The sequence below is a fragment of the Arvicanthis niloticus genome, chromosome 22 (assembly GCF_011762505.2).
Source record: "Arvicanthis niloticus isolate mArvNil1 chromosome 22, mArvNil1.pat.X, whole genome shotgun sequence".
Classification (NCBI taxonomy): domain Eukaryota; kingdom Metazoa; phylum Chordata; class Mammalia; order Rodentia; family Muridae; genus Arvicanthis; species Arvicanthis niloticus.
In genome coordinates this window covers 6,307,160-6,325,890 of record NC_133429.1, presented here as the reverse complement: position 1 = coordinate 6,325,890, position 18,731 = coordinate 6,307,160, and the positions used below count along the sequence as shown (strand labels likewise).

Genomic DNA, 18,731 nt, shown 5'->3' with positions numbered 1-18,731 from the left:
TTGAATACTTGGCCCATCAGGAATGGCACTATTCGGGGGCATGATCTTGTTGGAGCACACACATATGGCCTTACTGGAGGAAGTGTGTCATTGTGGGGGCTGACTTTGAGGTCTCCTACATCCAAGCTATACCCAGGATGGTACACAGTCTCCTGCTGCCTTCAGATGAAGATGTAGAACTCTCAGCTCCTTCAGCACCATGTCTGCCTGCATGCTGACATGCTTCCTGCCATGATAATGGATTGAACTTCTGAACCTGTAAGCCAGCCCCAGTCACATGTTTGCCTTTATAAGAGTTGTTCTGATCATGGTGTCTCTTCTCATTAATAAAACTGTAACTAAGACAATCTGTGTTCCATTTAAATATTGATACACTCTATTTACATATGATAATACCACATGTGGCTTCTTTAAAAGTGTTCTTTTGAAAATAATTAAGAAATCCCGGTAAAGAGGGATAAAAATATTTAATTGTTGACATACATTGGTAAACTGAGTTGCTTATACTGCCATCATGGGTAGATTCACACGTTGTTAGCAAATTAAGAATTTTCCAGACACCCCACTAAACACTAGCTGTCCTCAGTTATGTCCTAAGAGACAGTGCGGAGTTAACATGATGTAGCTCAGGCTACACAAGGGGAGATCAGGCAACTGGGTGGCTGGAGAATATTTATAATTATATAAGCCTTTGACTAAAGAAAAGAGGAATTTAATCCACATGTGTGTATAGCATGCACATTTAACAAGTTCATTTTCAAATACTGAAATGCTCTTAACAAAGGGAATTCTCCGGCATTCAAATAAAAACTTTAAAGCAACTAGTAAAAAAGGGAGATAGTTGTAAGAACCCATTTAGTAACTTTACAGCTAAAAAGTAATGATGTAAAAACATTGAAGACAAGAGGCGATATATTACTTCAGGTAATTCCTTTATGTGGCCCTACAACCATGTTATAAATCCAACAAGGATTGTGTCATATAAAAACTATCAAAAGATTATTAGTGAACAGACATGCGCTTGGTGAACTGTGCTGAGTGGCCAGAAGGGAAACATCACGGTGTGGAGCCGGCTGGCCCAGGCCGGGTAGCAACAGCCTTTACGGTCTCTCATTGGTGGGTGGCACAAAGTCCCTTCTATGACCACACATCCAGTACAGACACATGGCTTTAACTACACAGCTAGGATTTGGTCGAGGTGGCATAGCAGAGACAACCTTTCAGAATTTGTTTGAGGATATCTCTGTGTTCATACAGTGTCCCAGGAGCCAAGTTCCTTCCAAATTCATGAGCAAACTATGAAGGAAAAATAAGAAAAGGGGGAAAAAGAATTAGCACATTCAAAAATCACAGCTTAGACAAAAGTACATGTCCTCAGCCTGAAAACTATTTAATTGATTTGCTTTTAAGTCAAGTGTTCAATAGCCAGTCAGTAGTTACTTAAGATTTAGTACTGGGCAGTATAGTTCTGAACATAGGCAATATTTATATAAAGAGATCAAATTGGATGCTGAGAGACTTATAAAATACAATTACAAATTAAAATACAGACTAACAATGGCCAGACCCGTCTATGTGCATGTCAGCACCAAATTCATACTATAAATCACCCAGTGATAACTCCATCTCTTCCGGCAGTATACTGTAGAGAGGCCCTGTGCATCGGGGCCTGTGGAGCTCCCCGGGGAATGCTGATGGGACTGACCCACACTGGCATCTGAGAGCCATCTCATAAACGGCTGTTGGCTGGCTGAGTGGAGAGCAGGGCAATACCACCCATCACTTCCCTCCTGGGCAGAGGACGCCTCTCAAAAAGTCACAGCTGTGGCTTCCCCTCTGGAGTCAGATGTCTAAGAAACTACACACTTGTATCATCATGGAAGTGATGCTAATATCGAGCTGTTCCTCGATTTGGCTCAAAATGTAGCCAACAGAGCTCACAAAGTGAATCCCATTCAGAAAGGCCGTGGTGTTGGCCAAAAACAGTGTCGCTTGCCCTTCGTATCAGAAGTTTCTCGGGACGGTCCTCGCATCAATATTCTGCCTAAGGATGGGCCTGGAGAATCACGGGGGGCCAGGGGGTCACAGACAGTAGCACAACAAACAAGCAGCCACTCAGGAGGATGAAAAGCCAAGTCACTCAGGAAAACTTCAAATTCAAAGGCAATTCAAAGGTGAGGCAGAACTCAGGTCTGACCAACTACTTAGAGACATCATCAGAGAAAGAGGAGACAGAAGAGGATGACAGTCAAAGAACGCACTTGGATCCAGGAGCCACTTAAAGCCTTGTGGGCTGTGTCAGCATTAACTGCTGAACTGTTACTAGGGAACTTCTGAACCCACACAAAGGCAGGTGAGAAAGCTGAGGCCCAGCATAGCTCACCTGGGGTCTGTGCGCAGCGGAGTGAACCGAGTTCCTGGCATGAGTCTACACGGCACATGATCAGTTCCTACACTTTTGAAACACATCATCATTACAGGGAGGAGGGAGGAATGGTAGTGCAGGCTGGTGTTCCACCAGCTTGGCTTACACAGGAGGCATGTTTCATAGGGACTTCTACAAGGGACAAAATGACAGCAAGGCCAGAATTCTGTGTGGGGGAGGGGAGGCACTCGATTCAAATAAATACTATACTTTAAAAAAAATCCTTGGCGAATTTTCAAGAGTTGGGGAGTGAGGGGTGGATTCCAGTCTGCATCTCCATGCTGCGTCTCTGAAGAGCCACTCTCCAGAGACCGATTCCAAGGTGGTTGTGACTTCCCTTAAGAAGTAGACCTTGTGCGGCCCAGCCCTCCATCAGGAAAACTACTTAATCTCCATCTGAAAACTTCTCAGTCTCCACCAACTCCAGGATTGACCCTGGCTGTACAAGAGGTGGCCTCAATAGCAAAGAACTCTTGTTTCTGGTCTGCTAGAGACTGGATTCTGGGGGAGGGGAAGTATATAAGAAAGGGGTGGGGGGAAAGAAGAGAAAAAGGTGGGGGAAGAGGGAGAGAAAGGGTAATAGAAGAAATAAGACAAAGAAGACGCAAGCAACCATGAAAGCAAGAGCTACTTTCCATTCATTTCATCTAATCTTAACAACAACCCTTATGTCTAAGCAAAAGACCCATTCTATAGATTATAAAACTGAGGCTACAAGGGAAAAGTAACCCGCTCAACCAGCCTGTGGAAGAGCCTGAATTCAAGCCTAAGGCTGACTGTGAAGAGAGTACAGGATCTCTTGGGAAACAGCCCTCCGGAAAGGGGAGGCTTCAAAAGAGGCTAGGCATGTTTGCCAAGACCGACACACAGTGGAGTACCAGACAGAATGTGCCATGGGACATATCTCCTCCTGAACAGTGTCTACACACTGTGTGTTGATCCTCCAGTGATTCTTACCCGGAGTCTCCCTGGCTGAGGTCTCCATCTGTCATTCGATCCCTAAGCCCTCCCTCCCAGGTTTTGGCGCACCCTGGTGTTTTAGGCAGGCAAGCAGCTCTTAGCAAATCAATCACACTGAGTTCGTGAGAGAATAAAGAGAAACCATGGCAGCAGGGAAGACAGTGGACCAGAGCTCCTGAGATCTCCTAAGACCCACACAGGAACTACAAGCAGTTCTTCATCCTCAAGGGCAAACACACAGGTAATTCAGTAAAGTACACACACGAGATAATTCAGGAAAATACAAAGTACCTCTTGAGTTTCCAGCCATTGTGTTATCTTCCTCTAATCTTAGAGAAAGAGGAACAGTTAGTGTTCAGATTTTTTAAAGCTCATTATATTTTCCAAAAATCTTCAAGTTACAAATGGTCTCATACACACACACACACACACACACACACACGTGCACACACACGTGCACACACATACTAATGCACACATGTGCGCACGCATACACACACACACACAGGCACCCACACATCCATGTATGCACATACATGCACCCACACCCACAAACACATATACACACATACACACACACACAAGCACCCATGCACACACACACATGCACCCACGCACACATCCACACACATGAACCCACACACATCCACACACACATGCACCCACACTCTCTCTCTCTCTCTCTCTCTCTCTCTCTCTCTCTCTCTCTCTCGTACGCACACTCGCTCATAGAAATCATAGAGGAGGGCAGGCGAGATGGGTCCAGGGATACAGGCACCTGCTGCCTGAGCTTCATCCTAGAACCCACAGGTTGAGAACCAACAACAGCAGATTGTCCTCTGATCTCCACATGCAAACACTAGATAAATTAAAATGTGAAGAATGATAAAACAAGCAGTAATGACAACAAAGAATGACTCTGTGTTTAAAAATAACGTGATAGATCTTTGTGAGAGGCTCTCTCCTGTAGCCACCGCACTGCTGATAAGTCCATCATCTTCATGTCAAGGAAATCCAGCCCACGTTTGCAAACACCCCATCAGCTTGTTTAAATGCTGGCTTTCCATTTCACACTCATCAGCACTGAAATTAATGAGAAACCAAGGGTATCCGCGGTGCATGTACATAAATAAAACCCCTACTCACAACCCCCGAGCAAACTGGGCTTTTGCAGAGGTTGCTTTAACATGTGGGTGGCACTTTTGAGACACGGTGACAGAGAGCACATAGTTCACACATGGCTCACTGCCACTGCGGAGCATGTGGCTAAGTCAGGTAAATAGAAATTATAAATTGCATTCATCCTTGAGACCAGGGAGATAGCTCAGTAGGCAAGGCAAAGTGCCTGCTGGGTGAGCATGGTGGCCTGAGCTGGAGCCCCCAAACCCACATTTACAAAAGAAACCTAGCATCGGAGCATGCTCCTGGAAACCCAGTGCTGAGCAGGCAAAGGCAGCCGGATCTCCAGGGCTTGCTGGCCAGCCAGATTAATGGACTTGACAGGCTCCAAGTCAGTGGAAGAGCCTGTCTCCAAAAGGGAAGATAGCTCCAAGGATCACCAGAGCCTCTCTTCTGACCGTCACATACACGTGAATCTGTACACTCATAAATGTATGCATGCACATTCACTAACACGCACATCCGTATATGCTTACACACATACACACACAAGCACCCAGAAATGTAAATGCATACACATACATATGCAAACACCCTACACATACATATGCCTACACACACATACAGACACACCCATACACAAACACCAATACCCATACATGCACACACAAACACCTACATCTATACATACACTTACACACACAGACACACCCATACAAACACCCACGCCCATACACACATACAAATAAACACCCACACCTATACATTCACACACACAGAGACACACCCATACATGCACACACATCCACCCGCACATATACACAAACACATGCCGACACTCACAAATAGACACACCCATGCATATATCCACACACACACATACATAGGCACACCGATTCTCACACATACAGGCACACACACTCATACTTTTGCTTTGAGGAAATAACCCCACAAAACCCTTGCTTACTTTTTTGTATCGTCTTTGCTTGGCTGGACGCTATGTTGACAGCTTCGGAGGGCAGGCCAACATACACACCTCCATAGTTTCTTTAAGAAAAGAAAATCAGATCAAACTAAAGGGTGCTAAAGAGAGAAAATCATCAGAAAACAGAGCAAGGGCCACCCAAACAATCATATGATCATGAAGACATCCCAGGACTTTTCAAAGATTCTTGGTTTTCTATGTCAGGAGACAGCTTTGGGAAACCAGTTGTATTAAATCAGTAAAACGTTTAAATATTTTGCTTGCGATGAGAAAGAAATGAGCTAAGTCAGTCGAGTGATGTGTGCCAGGTGTCAGTCACCACTTATGACAAACTCAGAGATCCCTGTGGGGTTAGGCAATGTAGGATATTCAGAAATCATCTCCTCATAGGGAAAGACATGTGTCACACGGGAGAGAGCCCAGGAGTGCAGTGCAGAGCAGAGTGAACCTGAGGAACAGTGAGAGAAAGGAGTGGAGAGGTGAAGAGGGAAAGTCACCTCAAGGACAGGAGTGGATGGCACAGAGCCACACACAAGGCAGGGCACAAGCTTGCCGGGCCGAAGCTGAGATTCCGAGTCTGGGTTGGGCTGCACATCCCTGCCCACATCCCCACTGGTGGAACCTGTGTTCTGTTCCTGTCTGTGGTACATCCATGCACTAAGGCCAAAACCACTCACGTGAAACAAGTCGTGGCAGCACACATACCTCCTCTTGTCGTCTTCGGTTATCGAGTCTTCTGTGCTGAAAAGGCCAAACACACCTGTGTGAGCTGCTCAGCTGCAAACCAAACACTTCATCCTTGGTCACCAGCACAGTGGAGCTAACGGTGGCCCTCGTTCACATTCACTGCCACCCTGAGCCTCTACGGCCCAGTACTCTGGCTGGCTCTGACCACATAGTAAAGACTGGGCAACTTTCTACACATCAAAATGGATAAACTCAGCAAATGCTAAAAAGCCCAATGGCCAAACCAAATAAAGAACAGGGGGCAGCTGAGACTGGAAAGGCCACAAAGTTGGATGTCAGAAAGCTGACACCCACTCAGCTCTCTCCCAGTGATCGACAGTGAAAAGTTGCCTGGATCTCCTGTAAAATAAGGGGTGGGCAGGTGATCCCTCAAACTCCTTCCTGCCCTCACTGTGATATGGGGTCCCTTGTGCCACAAGAGAATCCCAACCAAAAGTAGTGAGACTTCTCTCATAAGAAAGAGTTACAGTTAATTTGATTTCTCTTTGTTCAAAAACTGAGCCATTAATACACATTCTTCTACAAAGAGCAGGAAAACATTCCGAAGAAAGTCTTAGGGGTCTCCCTTCCTCAAAACACATGGATAGCATCAGTGCTGGAGACATGGCTCAGCTGTTAAACGACTTGCAGTACAAGCAGCAAGAGCCAAGTCTGAACCCCAGAAGCCAGACATGATGGTGCATGCTTGCAATCCCAGCAGTTGGAGGGCAGAGGCAGGCCAACACTTGGGGGGTCACTGGCTGATCAGCTACACCATATTGCTAAACCAACATCCAGTGACAGAGACAGCCTCTGTTTCAGAAAACAAAACAGAAACCTCAGGTAAAACACCTGAGCTTGACCTTCGACCTTTGGTTTCTACATGCATGTGTGCACACACATGTGTGCACACTCAATATACACATGTGTACACGCATACAATGATGGTCTGGAATGTTTGCGTCCTGGGCTCCATTCAATAAATAACATCTCAGGACTGATTCTGTACAAATGGGCGCATCCTGTAAAACAACACCTGAGCTTGACCTCAGGCCTCTGGGTGCCTCTAACAGACTTTCTCCTTGTGCAAGAGGAGTGCACAGTCCACAAAACTTCCTCTGCCAGTCTCTAAGGGAATGCCATCCTGGGGCCCTGTGTGCTAACACACATAGGTGACTTTTCTTAGAGAAATGCAATACTCAAAAGATAACATCTCGGTCATCCAGAAGGGGGCTCAATCAGAACAGACACTGAACACCTCCACCCCTGTCACTGAATCTCCTGATTCTACAGGCAGCCCCACCACGGTTTTACCCAACTTACAATTTGAGTCGGGTCCCACCATAGCTGTGCACACACCTGTGATCTCCCTCATTGCCAGCAGAGTTGACAAGTTTCCCCTGAATACTGCCCATGCGCACAGTGACACTGAGATCAGGTGTGACATCCATCCTGAGTTGTCATTTACTGAAATGAGCCCAGTATGTACACGCAACTCGGTCATCAGTTTCATTCGCCCTTGCAAAAGAGCCGAGTGCTCTGTGACTGAGTACAGAGTCACACTGTATCAGACACAGTGTTGTGCACACTGCTGAGGCTTAATAAGATATTTACTACTTTAAGCTAGAATGTATTCACAAATCTGTGGCACAGATAACAGGGAAGCAGTGGTGAGAAGCTCAGTCATGATTATCAGACCTGTGTGCTGTGGTCCCAAGTGACTCACACTACCGTGAAGGCATCATTTGTGAAGCTGTATGTAACTGGTAGGTTTGGACATGCGTGAAGTCTCACGGCTTCTTTTCCACATTCAATTTCCAGCTGTATCTTCTAATTTGTTCCCTTCTACCCAACTCGGATTCAAAATTTAATTTTCCCAAATACTAGAAAACAGTAATGTTTTAAAATATTTATTTTTAATTGTTTAAAATTAAAATTGTTATTTTAATTTTAATTTAATTTTAATTGTTCCTGTGTGTGTTTGTGTGTGTGTGTGTGTGTGTGTGTGTGTGTCTGTCTGTCTGTCTGTCTGTCTGTCTGTGGGTATGTGCATGTGAGTATATGGCCTTTGCAGCCCAGAGGCATCAGACCCACCATAGCTAGAATTACAAGTAGTTGTGAGCTGCCCGATGCGAGCGTCCAATACAAGAACAGTCTACATCCTTAACTGCTGAGCTATCTTTTCAGCTCACATTTTAAATCTATTATCTCTTATCAATTATCTAAAGCCCAGCCTGTGTTCTCAGTATAAACAACCTTTACACACACAACCAGCAGGAGATGATAGCACACTCATCATACTGAGTAACTGAAGTTTCAGATACAAATTTTAAAATCACCGTGTATAATGAGTTATGAGATGTCCAGTCTCAGGCCAGGAAAGGGGGTCTGTGTGTAAAATGCTTGCTGAAGGAATGTGAGGGCTAGAGTTTGGGTCATCAGCATTCATATAAAAAGTCGAGCAGGTGTGTCACAATCCCAGAATTATGCAGAAACATGAAGCTTCCTAGGACAGCCTGGCTACCTAAAATCAGAGAGTCTGTGTTCAGTGGGAGCCCTGTGATCTGTGTGTTACCCTACCTCAATAAAGTGGGGAGCAGTCAAGAACTGTAACTGATGTCATCTTTGGGCCTCCACATTCTCACATGCATACACACACAAACACACACACTACACAAACATGCGCACATATACACACACACACAATTCATACATGCACATATATACACACAGATGAACACACACATATACACACATGCATGAATACAAATACATAGATACACACACATATACATACATGCATACATACACACATATACACATACACACATAGTCTAGTCTTCTAAACCTTCAGCTAAACTGTGAAGCCTGCTTTGGTGGGTTTACCTCTGTGTATATGATTGCCACCTGATCCATTTTTCACAAATAATTATTCTTAATTCTGGGATGGGAGCCCTGGGCTTTAAAAATGGCCTCCATGGGCTTGAGATAGAACTCGGTTGATAGAATGTTTGTCTAGGAATGGAGAAATAGTTCAGTGGTTAAGGTGACTGCTCTTCCAGAGGACCTAGGTTCAATTCCCAGCAACCACATGGCAGCTCACAACTGTCTGTAAGCCCAGTATCTGACAACCTCACACAGACAGGCATGCAGGCAAAACACCAATGTGCATAAAATAAAAATAAATTATTTTTCAAAAGTCTAGTGTGCCCTAGGTCCAGGGTTCGATCTACTGACCCACATAAACTTCTGACTCCTGGCACTCAGGAAAAGTGGGGGAGGGGGGAGTTAGAAGTTTAAGGTCATCCTCGACTATATAGTGAGCTTAAAGCCAGACTGAGATAGAAACCTTGTCTCAAAATTTAAAACAAGTCATTGTCAACCAGTCTGTGGTGGCCATTGTTGGTTGTCAACTTGACTGTATCTGGAATGAACTACAACTCAGAAATGGAGAGCACACTGTGATCTGGATCTTGAGGCAGGGAGCTGTGGGCTTTTGATCCAGATCCCAAGGTGTGAAGGCACACCTTTAATCTGGGCCACCCCTTCCCATGGAAGCCTAGATAAGGACATGGAAGAAAAGAGGGGCTGTTTGCTCTTTGCCTGCTTGTCCTCTCCATTCCTTCACTAGCATTGGAGCCTGCTTCTTCGGGATTGCAGCACATACAGAAGACCAGCTGAGATGCCCAGCCTTGTGGGACTGAGCAACTACTGGATTCCTGGACTTTCCACTCACAGCTAACCATTGTTGGATTAGCTAGACTGCAGTCTGTACGTCATTCCAATAAAGTAAGTGTGTGTGTGTGTGTGTGTGTGTGTGTGTGTGTGTGTGTGTGTGTGTGTGTGTAGAGAAAGAGAGAAAGAGAGAGGGAGGGACAGAGGGAGGGAGGGAGGGAGGGAGGGAGGGAGAGAGAGAGAGAGAGAGAGAGAGAGAGAGAGAGAGAGAGAGATTGACTCATCCCACAAGCTCTGTGTGTAACTCTAGAGAACCCCTCCTGGGTATCAGGGGAGGATGGGATACATCAGTGCTCTTCCCCCCAACAGCTCTGAGAGCTTCAATTACAGAAATCAGCACAGCGAACGCTGGAGTTCAGATGTGAAGAAGGGCACTCAAACACTATGTTCCGCAGCCTTTTATTCACGGAGACAGAAAAAAAAGCCTTGCTCCAGTGAGAGGTCACGGTGGTGGCTTCCCAGAGGCAAAGCTGCCTACATCCCAGGCTTGTGAAAGCATTGAGCATTAACCTGCCTCCCAGCTCAACTGGCTCAGGAGGCTCTTCCAGCACACTCAGGGCAATCTTCCACAGCAGGCATCAGCCAGCTCCCCTTTAAAGGTGCAAAGGAGAAAGCTTTAGCAAGAGGAAGGTCTGGAGATGTGGAGCCAAAGGCCCACCAGGCAGATGGGACTGCCTTCCAGTGACTAGGGTTTGAGGCTTAGGTTGTGAGTTTTGTCTGCTCACAGTTAGTATCCCTATGCTCAAGGACAGCCAGCTGTGAAAGAAGTGTTGTGAGAGTTTGTATACGCATGTTCCAGAGAGTGGCAATATTAGAAGGTGTGGCCTTCTTGGAGTAGGTGTGTCATGGGCTTAAGACCCTCACCCTAGATACCTGGAGGTCAGTCTTCCACTAGCAGCCTTCAGATGAAGATGTAGAACTCGCAGCTTCACCTGCACCATGGCTGCCTGGATGCTGCCCTGCTCCCATTTTGATGATGGACTAATCCTCTGAACAGCCTCAATTAAATGTTGTCCTTTATAAGACTTGCTTTGGTCATAGTGTCTGTTCACAGCAGTACAACCCTAACTAAGACACTGGTTAAGAGGTACCAATTAAGCCCAGGGAGCAGGAGGGGGAAAGTTTGGGTTTCCAAAAAACTACCATGCTAGGATGCCCTAGAAAAGATCATTGGAATGTGATATTTTCCAAAAGAAGCCCAGCACATGTACACACATACACACATGCAGGCGCAATTGGAATGTGTCATTTTCCAATAGAAGTCTTTCAAACATGCACACACACATACATACACATGCATACACATGTATGTGTAGTCAAAAACAAACAGACGAATATATGCAAACATGCAAATATGCATATAAATACAAAACACATGCATATACAAGAAACACAAGTGCACACAGAAAAAAAACATGTATAGTTATACACAAACACATATAAACACATGCATATAGAAATATATGATACATACATGAAGATACAAGCATATGCATACAAAGAAATGCCTACATACACATAATAGGTGCAGTGTACAAAAACACAAGAATACACACAAATAAATACGTATACACATATATATTCATGCACACATAAGCATATATGTGCACCTACACCCAAAAGTATACAGATGTACAAACATGCTTTCACACAACACATGCACACATCTGTGCATACAAATAAACAAATATACACGCAAACACATATCACAAATATACACAATCACACACACACAAAGATGTACAAGTGTACACATCCATGAAAGCACACATATATACACTCATACACTCATGTACAGAAACACATGTGTACACACTAAAACACATGCATGCATACATATACATACTTCGACACATGTGCACAGATGCACACACACATATTTACACATAAGCATACATAAATACATGCACACCCAAGCTCAAACATGCGTGCACTCAAACACATGGACATATGTACATGTACAAACCTACACATGTGCACATTTCATAATTGCACATGTACTCAAACATGAATGTACATACATACAGAGTTGCACACACATGTAAATACATGCACACACAAACACATGTACATAGCATATGCACTCATACTGACACAAACATGTACACAAAGCACAAATGTGAACATATGCTCACATGTACATACATGTAAATATATACACACTCACACACATGCACATATGCAGATACCATATACATAAAACCGTGCACACATAAATATGCACACACACATACAAAAAATATGGATGCACAAACACAAAGGCACAAACACACACACACAAACATGCACACAAACAGTGCCACACATTTATAGACATAAACACATACAACACAAGTGTGCAAACACATGCACATTGGTGTGGAAAACTAACTTGCCTCTACATCATTCCTTCATTCCTTGTAGGGAGATGTGCACAGTACCCGGCAGTGTTTCAAAACTAGAATGCTAAATTAGTCTCAGAACTTGCTCAGCAACTTAGGAAGGAACTTGAAGTCTTTGGGGCTCCAACTCGTCTTCAAGCAGAAGTTCAAATACTACCCTCACTCTGTGAGCAACAAAGCTGACCCACCTGTGCACCCTTGTAAGGAATCACTATACCATTTACCCCCACAGAACTCTATAGTCTGAAGGATTCTGTCACTAACCTGCCTTCGCGAAGCATGTGTTAATATTTTCCTAGCTTAGGGTCAGAGAAAATGTTTGCAGAGTACTGAATGACCAGAATTTCCACAGGGAACATAGATTAATTTGAAACAAAGGCCGAGTTTGGTAGACCCGTACACAGTGCTGTAAGTGCCTGGATACTTCTGGTAGGTATAGAAGTAACGGAAATCATTAGTTAATGTTAATGATGTAGCATCAAGCTGACTGTGCTGGGTCAGAACATCCACAGCCATGTAAGCTCCACTGAGCCCCGAGCTGAGCTATGCCTCACTGGGACTGCGAGCCATCCTCCCTCATGGCCACTATGGCTCCATGGGGAAGGTGGTGACTTTCTCGTGACTTGCAGCTGTGCCTAATGGATTATAAGATCTTCCTCAGTGGCTGAAAGCAGAACACTGAACCACGCTTTCCCCCAGCTCTGTGAAAATGAGAGCCACCAAGGGAAGAAGAGTCCAGATGTTTCTTCAAAGCAGGCAGCGTCATTGCTCTCTGCCAGAACGGAAGCTCATTGGGAAAAGCAGATAACAGGATGGATGGCTCTGCTGCCTGGGGTCTCTCTCCTTAGAGAGGACAACCTACAGATTGAATTGTTCCAAGCTGGAAGAGGTGAAGTAAAAATGAGAAGTCACAGCTCCTGAACCAGAAAGAGGACCAGCAAAATCTACTGCACTTGATAATGGGCTTCTCCAGTTAACTGGCCCAGATAGCTCTGTGAACTCAGCTCACCCATAGTCTCATCCTGTAGAAAAAGGAACAGTGCCAGATGCAGCCATGTGCATGGTCTATAATCTCAGTGCTCCTGTGTGGAGACGGAAGATGAACACAGGAAAGTCCCCTGCAGCAACGTAGCTAGCCTGGCATATGCAGAAAAACAGTAACAAGAAACCAGGTATCAAATACATGTCCACTCGCACATACGTGAAAGCACACACAAATAGTCAACAGTGGCTCTCCTTTGTGCTGACTGACCACTAATAAATCACTTTGGTATTGAGCGTGAAGTTCACCTCCGTCCCAGAAATGAGCATGCGTGTTATGTACTAAACTACCTTCTGCTTCCTGCTCACAGGCTGCAAGTGCTAACAAGGTCATTGATGTCCTGGACAGTGTGATAAGCTATGGGCTGTCAATAAATTCAAAACACTGCAGAACAGAAGGTAGAGAGAACCAGGGGATTCATCTAACATCCAGGCAAACATGCTGGCACACAGTGGGCCACGCCTCATGACACAAACTGCTTCCGGTACAGAGAAATGGTATTTGTCAGACCACAGCTCTGACATGAAGCCAGGTGTATGTATGACTTCTTCCTATTTATATACCAGTCCTTTCCAGTTGAAATTTGAGTCCCCATCAGATGAAATGTACAAATAACACAACATTCTTCTTGGAGATGAACCTGTAACCTATACCACCCAATGGCTACGTGAAATGCACATGGGATAGGTATCTCTGTGAAATCATATTTTCAAGTCTTCCTGAAGAACATCAATCACAGAAACGCCCTGCAGGTGCACTTTGACCTTCCACCAGTTATCCTAGTAGAAAAGAAAACTCAGTGGTTTTTCATTTGGCCTTGGCTACTGTGATGGCCTTCACTTCACGTCAGAGGGCCACTGGGGGATGAGGCCAAGTGGCAAATACACTATTCCTGAAACTTATGACTCCAAAACTCAGAGAGCACCCAGAGCACGGGTCCGCAGACTACAGCATCTGCTGCAACTCCAGCCTTGGCCCAAATTCCATTCTCTTTACAGGACTACACAAGCCACTCTGGGAATGGGGGACGACAGTAGCAACAGAGGTCCTCTAGAGGTGATACCAACTCAAAGCCAGGACCTGGGACTCTCTGAGAGGTCGAGTTCCTCCTTTTGCTCTGGGCATGGTCAGTTCAGCAAGTATACACAAGTGTGTGCATGTGCTTCACCCAGGCATCCTCCAGCAGTGTTGAAAGCTTCCTTGAAGCAAGCTGGCCTCCCCTTCACCAGGAGGCTGACTCTGACTTGGGTCTGGAGACGGAGATCAAGAGTTGTGCCTTTTCTACTGTGGTGACCCTAATCAGGCATCTGGTCCACAGATTGGAGGGGGTTTTGGCTGATTTTTTGTTTGTTTGTTTTTTGGTTTTGTTGTTGTTCGGGGTTTCTCTTGTTTTGTTTTGCCATGTGTTACTATAATAAAAAAATAAATGTATCTAGAGAGAAGGAGACACATACTTAGCATTTAGAAGGCTGTGCTTCTAATTAGTCCCTGGGAGCCTCTGGTGAGCAAGCTGTCATCAAAGCTTGCCCCAGGTTACAGCATCTTCGTGGTTCACTAACTGTGAGGGCCGTTAGTAAGCTTTCACACTGGCCTGGAGGTTAAGTTCTGCCCGTTGTTGGCAGCTCCTCTGGGACGCCTCCGCAGATAGTCAGCAGCCACCCCAGAGTTTCCTGGAGCTTGAAAGGCCAAATTTTCTAAATTCAGACTCCATTTTAAAGAGCCTGGCCTGAGTTTGAACTCAGGTAAACTAAAAGTCTGGTACCTAGCATTAGTTTCCAAGTTGCCCCCAATAAAACCCAAGCCTAGCTTCAGTCTCTAGGCTAATCCCCAACAAGACCAGCATCTCCATATTATTTCCCCAACAAACCTGTACCCTCAGGTTACAAGCCCACCCCTTGCCTAACGACCACCAATGCAGAGGGGAGCAGAAGTTAAATTTATCTGGCAGTGTGAATTCCCTGTGGAATTCCCTTGGCCTGTGGAGCTCACAGATCCACTCTTATTTGGGGATCTTAGCTCCTCCCTCCTCTGTGGCTCTCTAGCTGACATGGCATCTATAAATCTAAGAACTGTGAGTACATGTGAGCAGCTGCTAGGCACCCCAAGCAAGGCAAGCCCCGCCAAGGTGAGAGACCCAGGTAGACACTTCCCATTTTCGGCTTCATGCTGCTTAAAGCCCTGCCAGAGAATTGAAGCTGCTGGCTGGCAAAAAATGGAGCAAAAAACCAGCCCTTCCTCGTTAATGTCACATGTTCTAGCTTAGGCCCGTCTAGCACTCTTGAGAGAGGATAAAAGAAATTGGAAAGGATACAACAGCTGTATCTTATCTAACCAGAGCCGGAACGGCTGCAAGACATCGCTCGATGCTGAATTAAATCTAGATCCTGCCCATACAACACTGTTTGAGAGCTCTTGTTTGCGGTGTTAGATTTGGGGGTTGGGGTTCAGACTGCAGATTTAACCCGGGGCTTTGCAGGGCTTTCTACATTGAACAGCCTGTTTCCACTGGATATGCCACATTTCCACCGTGACACGGCTTAATGACGGTATACAATAAGCCCAAGCCCGCCTTGATTTCTCTCTCCCACAGACAGCTAAGCATAAAGTGAAGGAAGGAGAGAGGAATGCGGTCTCATAAGATGTCCTTTTCTATGCAGGGATATCAGTAGCCACCTATTTAAGGACTTATAAAAAATTGTTATTGCATTTTTATTTATGTGTGTGCATGTGTACACATGCATGTCATGGTGTGCCCAGGAGGTCAGGGGACAACTTACAGGAGTCAGTTCTTTCCCTCTACCATGTGGGTCCCAGGGATCAGGCTTGGTTCAGCCATAGTGATCAGTGTGCCTTCATCAGTGAGCCATTTCACCTGCCATATTTAAGTCATGTTAAAGAAACGTGGATACTTAAATGGAGCTCATCGCTCATTGGCAGGGTAATGATACAAATTCAAGTTATCCATTATCAGTCATGAATGCTTCAAAGCCAATATAAGGAGAGGCCAGTTAGCAAGAGAAATGGGGGAGCCCAGGGAAGGGACCAGAACTATGAGCCGTGTTTGGTGTGATTCCACGGCTGCACCCACAACCCATCTTACCAAGAACACTCAGCTCTCTGGTCTCAAGAGCAGAAACACTAAAAGCTTCACATGAATTTTAAGAAAACATTACTTCATTCTGTAGCAGCACATCAACCAGTAAACTAAAGAATAATGATGTGACACACTTGTCTTTCTCAGAGGGAACAGGACTCTTCCTCTTATCCAGACTGTGTTTCATTTTTGGTCATCCCCACCATTTGAAAACTATGTGGAATGTGGTTTAATATTTTAAAAATATATGAGTGAAATCTTGCTGATCATTTCATGAGGCATGTCTAAAACCTAAACCACAGAAAGCTTTTGAAAGAATCAGCCATTAACAGTTAAGAAGCAAGTTTGTAAAATACACTGAGAGTTCACTGAAATGAGGTCTGTCTTTGTTAGCAAAGACAGCTTCTTTCGACAAAGAACAGGTTTTCAAGGAAAAAGATGTCAAGGTTACAGCCACCCACTGAGTGTAATAATCTCCAAGACTGAGATCACAATCTCTCAGAACTCTGGTCACAACGTTAATGAGAATGTTAGCAAAAACCAGATATTACTGAAGGCAGACAGCTGTAACTAAAACCCCTCCCGCTTTCAGTGTCTTGGGATTTGGGTCCATCTTCCGTTTACAGGTGAGACATGATCCACTCAGCAGAGTAGAATGCCTTTTAGAGAGAGAGAGAGAGAGAGAGAGAGAGAGAGAGAGAGAAGACCCAGAGAAGGGGAGTGTCTGAGAACACACAAGTACCAAGGCAACCATCACATCTAAGACAATAGACAATACCTATGGATCCTGCTTGCCAAAACCAGCGTGATATTCTTCTTCGACATCTCTGAGTCAATCATACATTGATCCAGAGGCTGAGATAATTAGACACCATTCTGCCTCAATCCTCATCTTGTAGACCAGACACTGAACAACTCCTGAGCCAGCAACAAGCTCTATTTGCTTTTAAGTCAGGACTCTAGAAAATGGACCACTCCCATCTGACCACAGCCTGTGGTTGCTCAGCAGAGGGTGGGCTCTCGTCCACCTATCTTTTCAATACTGTATTTTGTACTTGACCATTTTAAAATAACTATCTATACAACAAAATCTTTCAATTATTTTACACTATGATTTTCATTCTATCAACAACTTGCACATTGATAAAAACCAACAACAACCCCTTATTCAATATTAATCCATCCAATATAAACTATAACCAGATCTGGTGACACAAGCAGGTGATCCTGGCTACTCGAAAGAGAGGCTGAGTCTCGAAGATTGCAAGTTCAAGTCCAGCCCGGGTTTCTCAAAATTAAAAATGAGAAGAGGGGTTGAGCTATAACTTAGTTTCCCTAGGACATGTAAAGTTCTAGGTTCAATCCCCAGAACTGGTAATAAATACATATGTAATATGCTGTGTGTGTGTATACACATCATTTTTTTTCAACCACTGATATGTGGCAATCAATGTATCTTCATCATTATATTTTCTCAGCTTTGGCATTGAACAAACCACCCTAAATGACCAAAGCCTTTGAGGGTTAGAATCACAAAATCATGTCATGTTGCCAAAACAAATACAGCAAACCCCTAGACACAGCAGCTGTTCCAATGAACGCTTTCTGATTTCTCCTAGCTTCAGCTTGCCTGAAACCTAGAAGGTTCTCACCTCCCCCAACTTCCCAGAACAAACATATTTACGTGGCAAAACCATAATATGCTTTTTACTTACTCATCAAGAAAAAAAATGTTCTAAATATAAAGTTCTCCTTTACAGAGCCACTCCAAGGAGCAGGAAAAACAACCCACTGCCTGCACCTGGGCCTGCGCCCTGCCCCATCCATATCAGGGTGCCACCCAGGAGGCACAGTTTGTAAACAGTACAAATTTAATCTGGAAGCTGCCAGATCCAGCACTCCATCCTCTTGTCTACATTTTATTTTTTATAATAATCTTTTTAAATATATTTTTGTTTCATTTCAGGGGAGATTTTATTTTGGGTGATATTGTTTCTTTCTTTCTTTCTTCCTTTGTTTTAGACAAAGTCTTACATAGTAGCTCAGGCTAGCCTCAAACTCTCTGCCTTCACTAGCTACTTCTGGAGCATTGGGGTGAAGGCATGAACCACCACGCAGCTGAAAACAGGCTTATTAATTAACAATATATTTGCTTCCAAATCATATTTGCTATAAATTATAGAATACTCTCCACGTGTAACCTAATATTTTGCTTCCTTAGATTTTTTAACAGTGTCCCCAGCTCCTCAGAGCAGTGTTACGGT

The 18,731-nt window shown here is 44.5% G+C and overlaps 1 protein-coding gene across 2 annotated transcripts in view; it reads right to left on the bottom strand.

Moving 5' to 3' along the window:
• Window positions 1-915: 915 nt before the first annotated feature.
• C22H12orf75 (chromosome 22 C12orf75 homolog) overlaps window positions 916-18,731 on the bottom strand; it is a 28,042-nt gene continuing 10,226 nt past the window's right edge. The window contains exons 2-6 of one of the 2 annotated variants that reach the window (XM_076919772.1): window positions 16,602-16,609; window positions 6,195-6,230; window positions 5,472-5,551; window positions 3,677-3,709; window positions 916-1,296 (exon numbers count right to left, since the gene is read on the bottom strand). In XM_076919772.1, the coding sequence (XP_076775887.1) occupies window positions 1,286-1,296; window positions 3,677-3,709; window positions 5,472-5,551; window positions 6,195-6,230; window positions 16,602-16,609 (168 nt within the window). In that variant the 3' untranslated portion in view covers window positions 916-1,285. Of the gene's footprint in view, window positions 1,297-3,676; window positions 3,710-5,471; window positions 5,552-6,194; window positions 6,231-16,601; window positions 16,610-17,245; window positions 17,425-18,731 lie in introns of those variants that run through there. The other variant, XM_076919771.1, reaches the window with a different exon arrangement.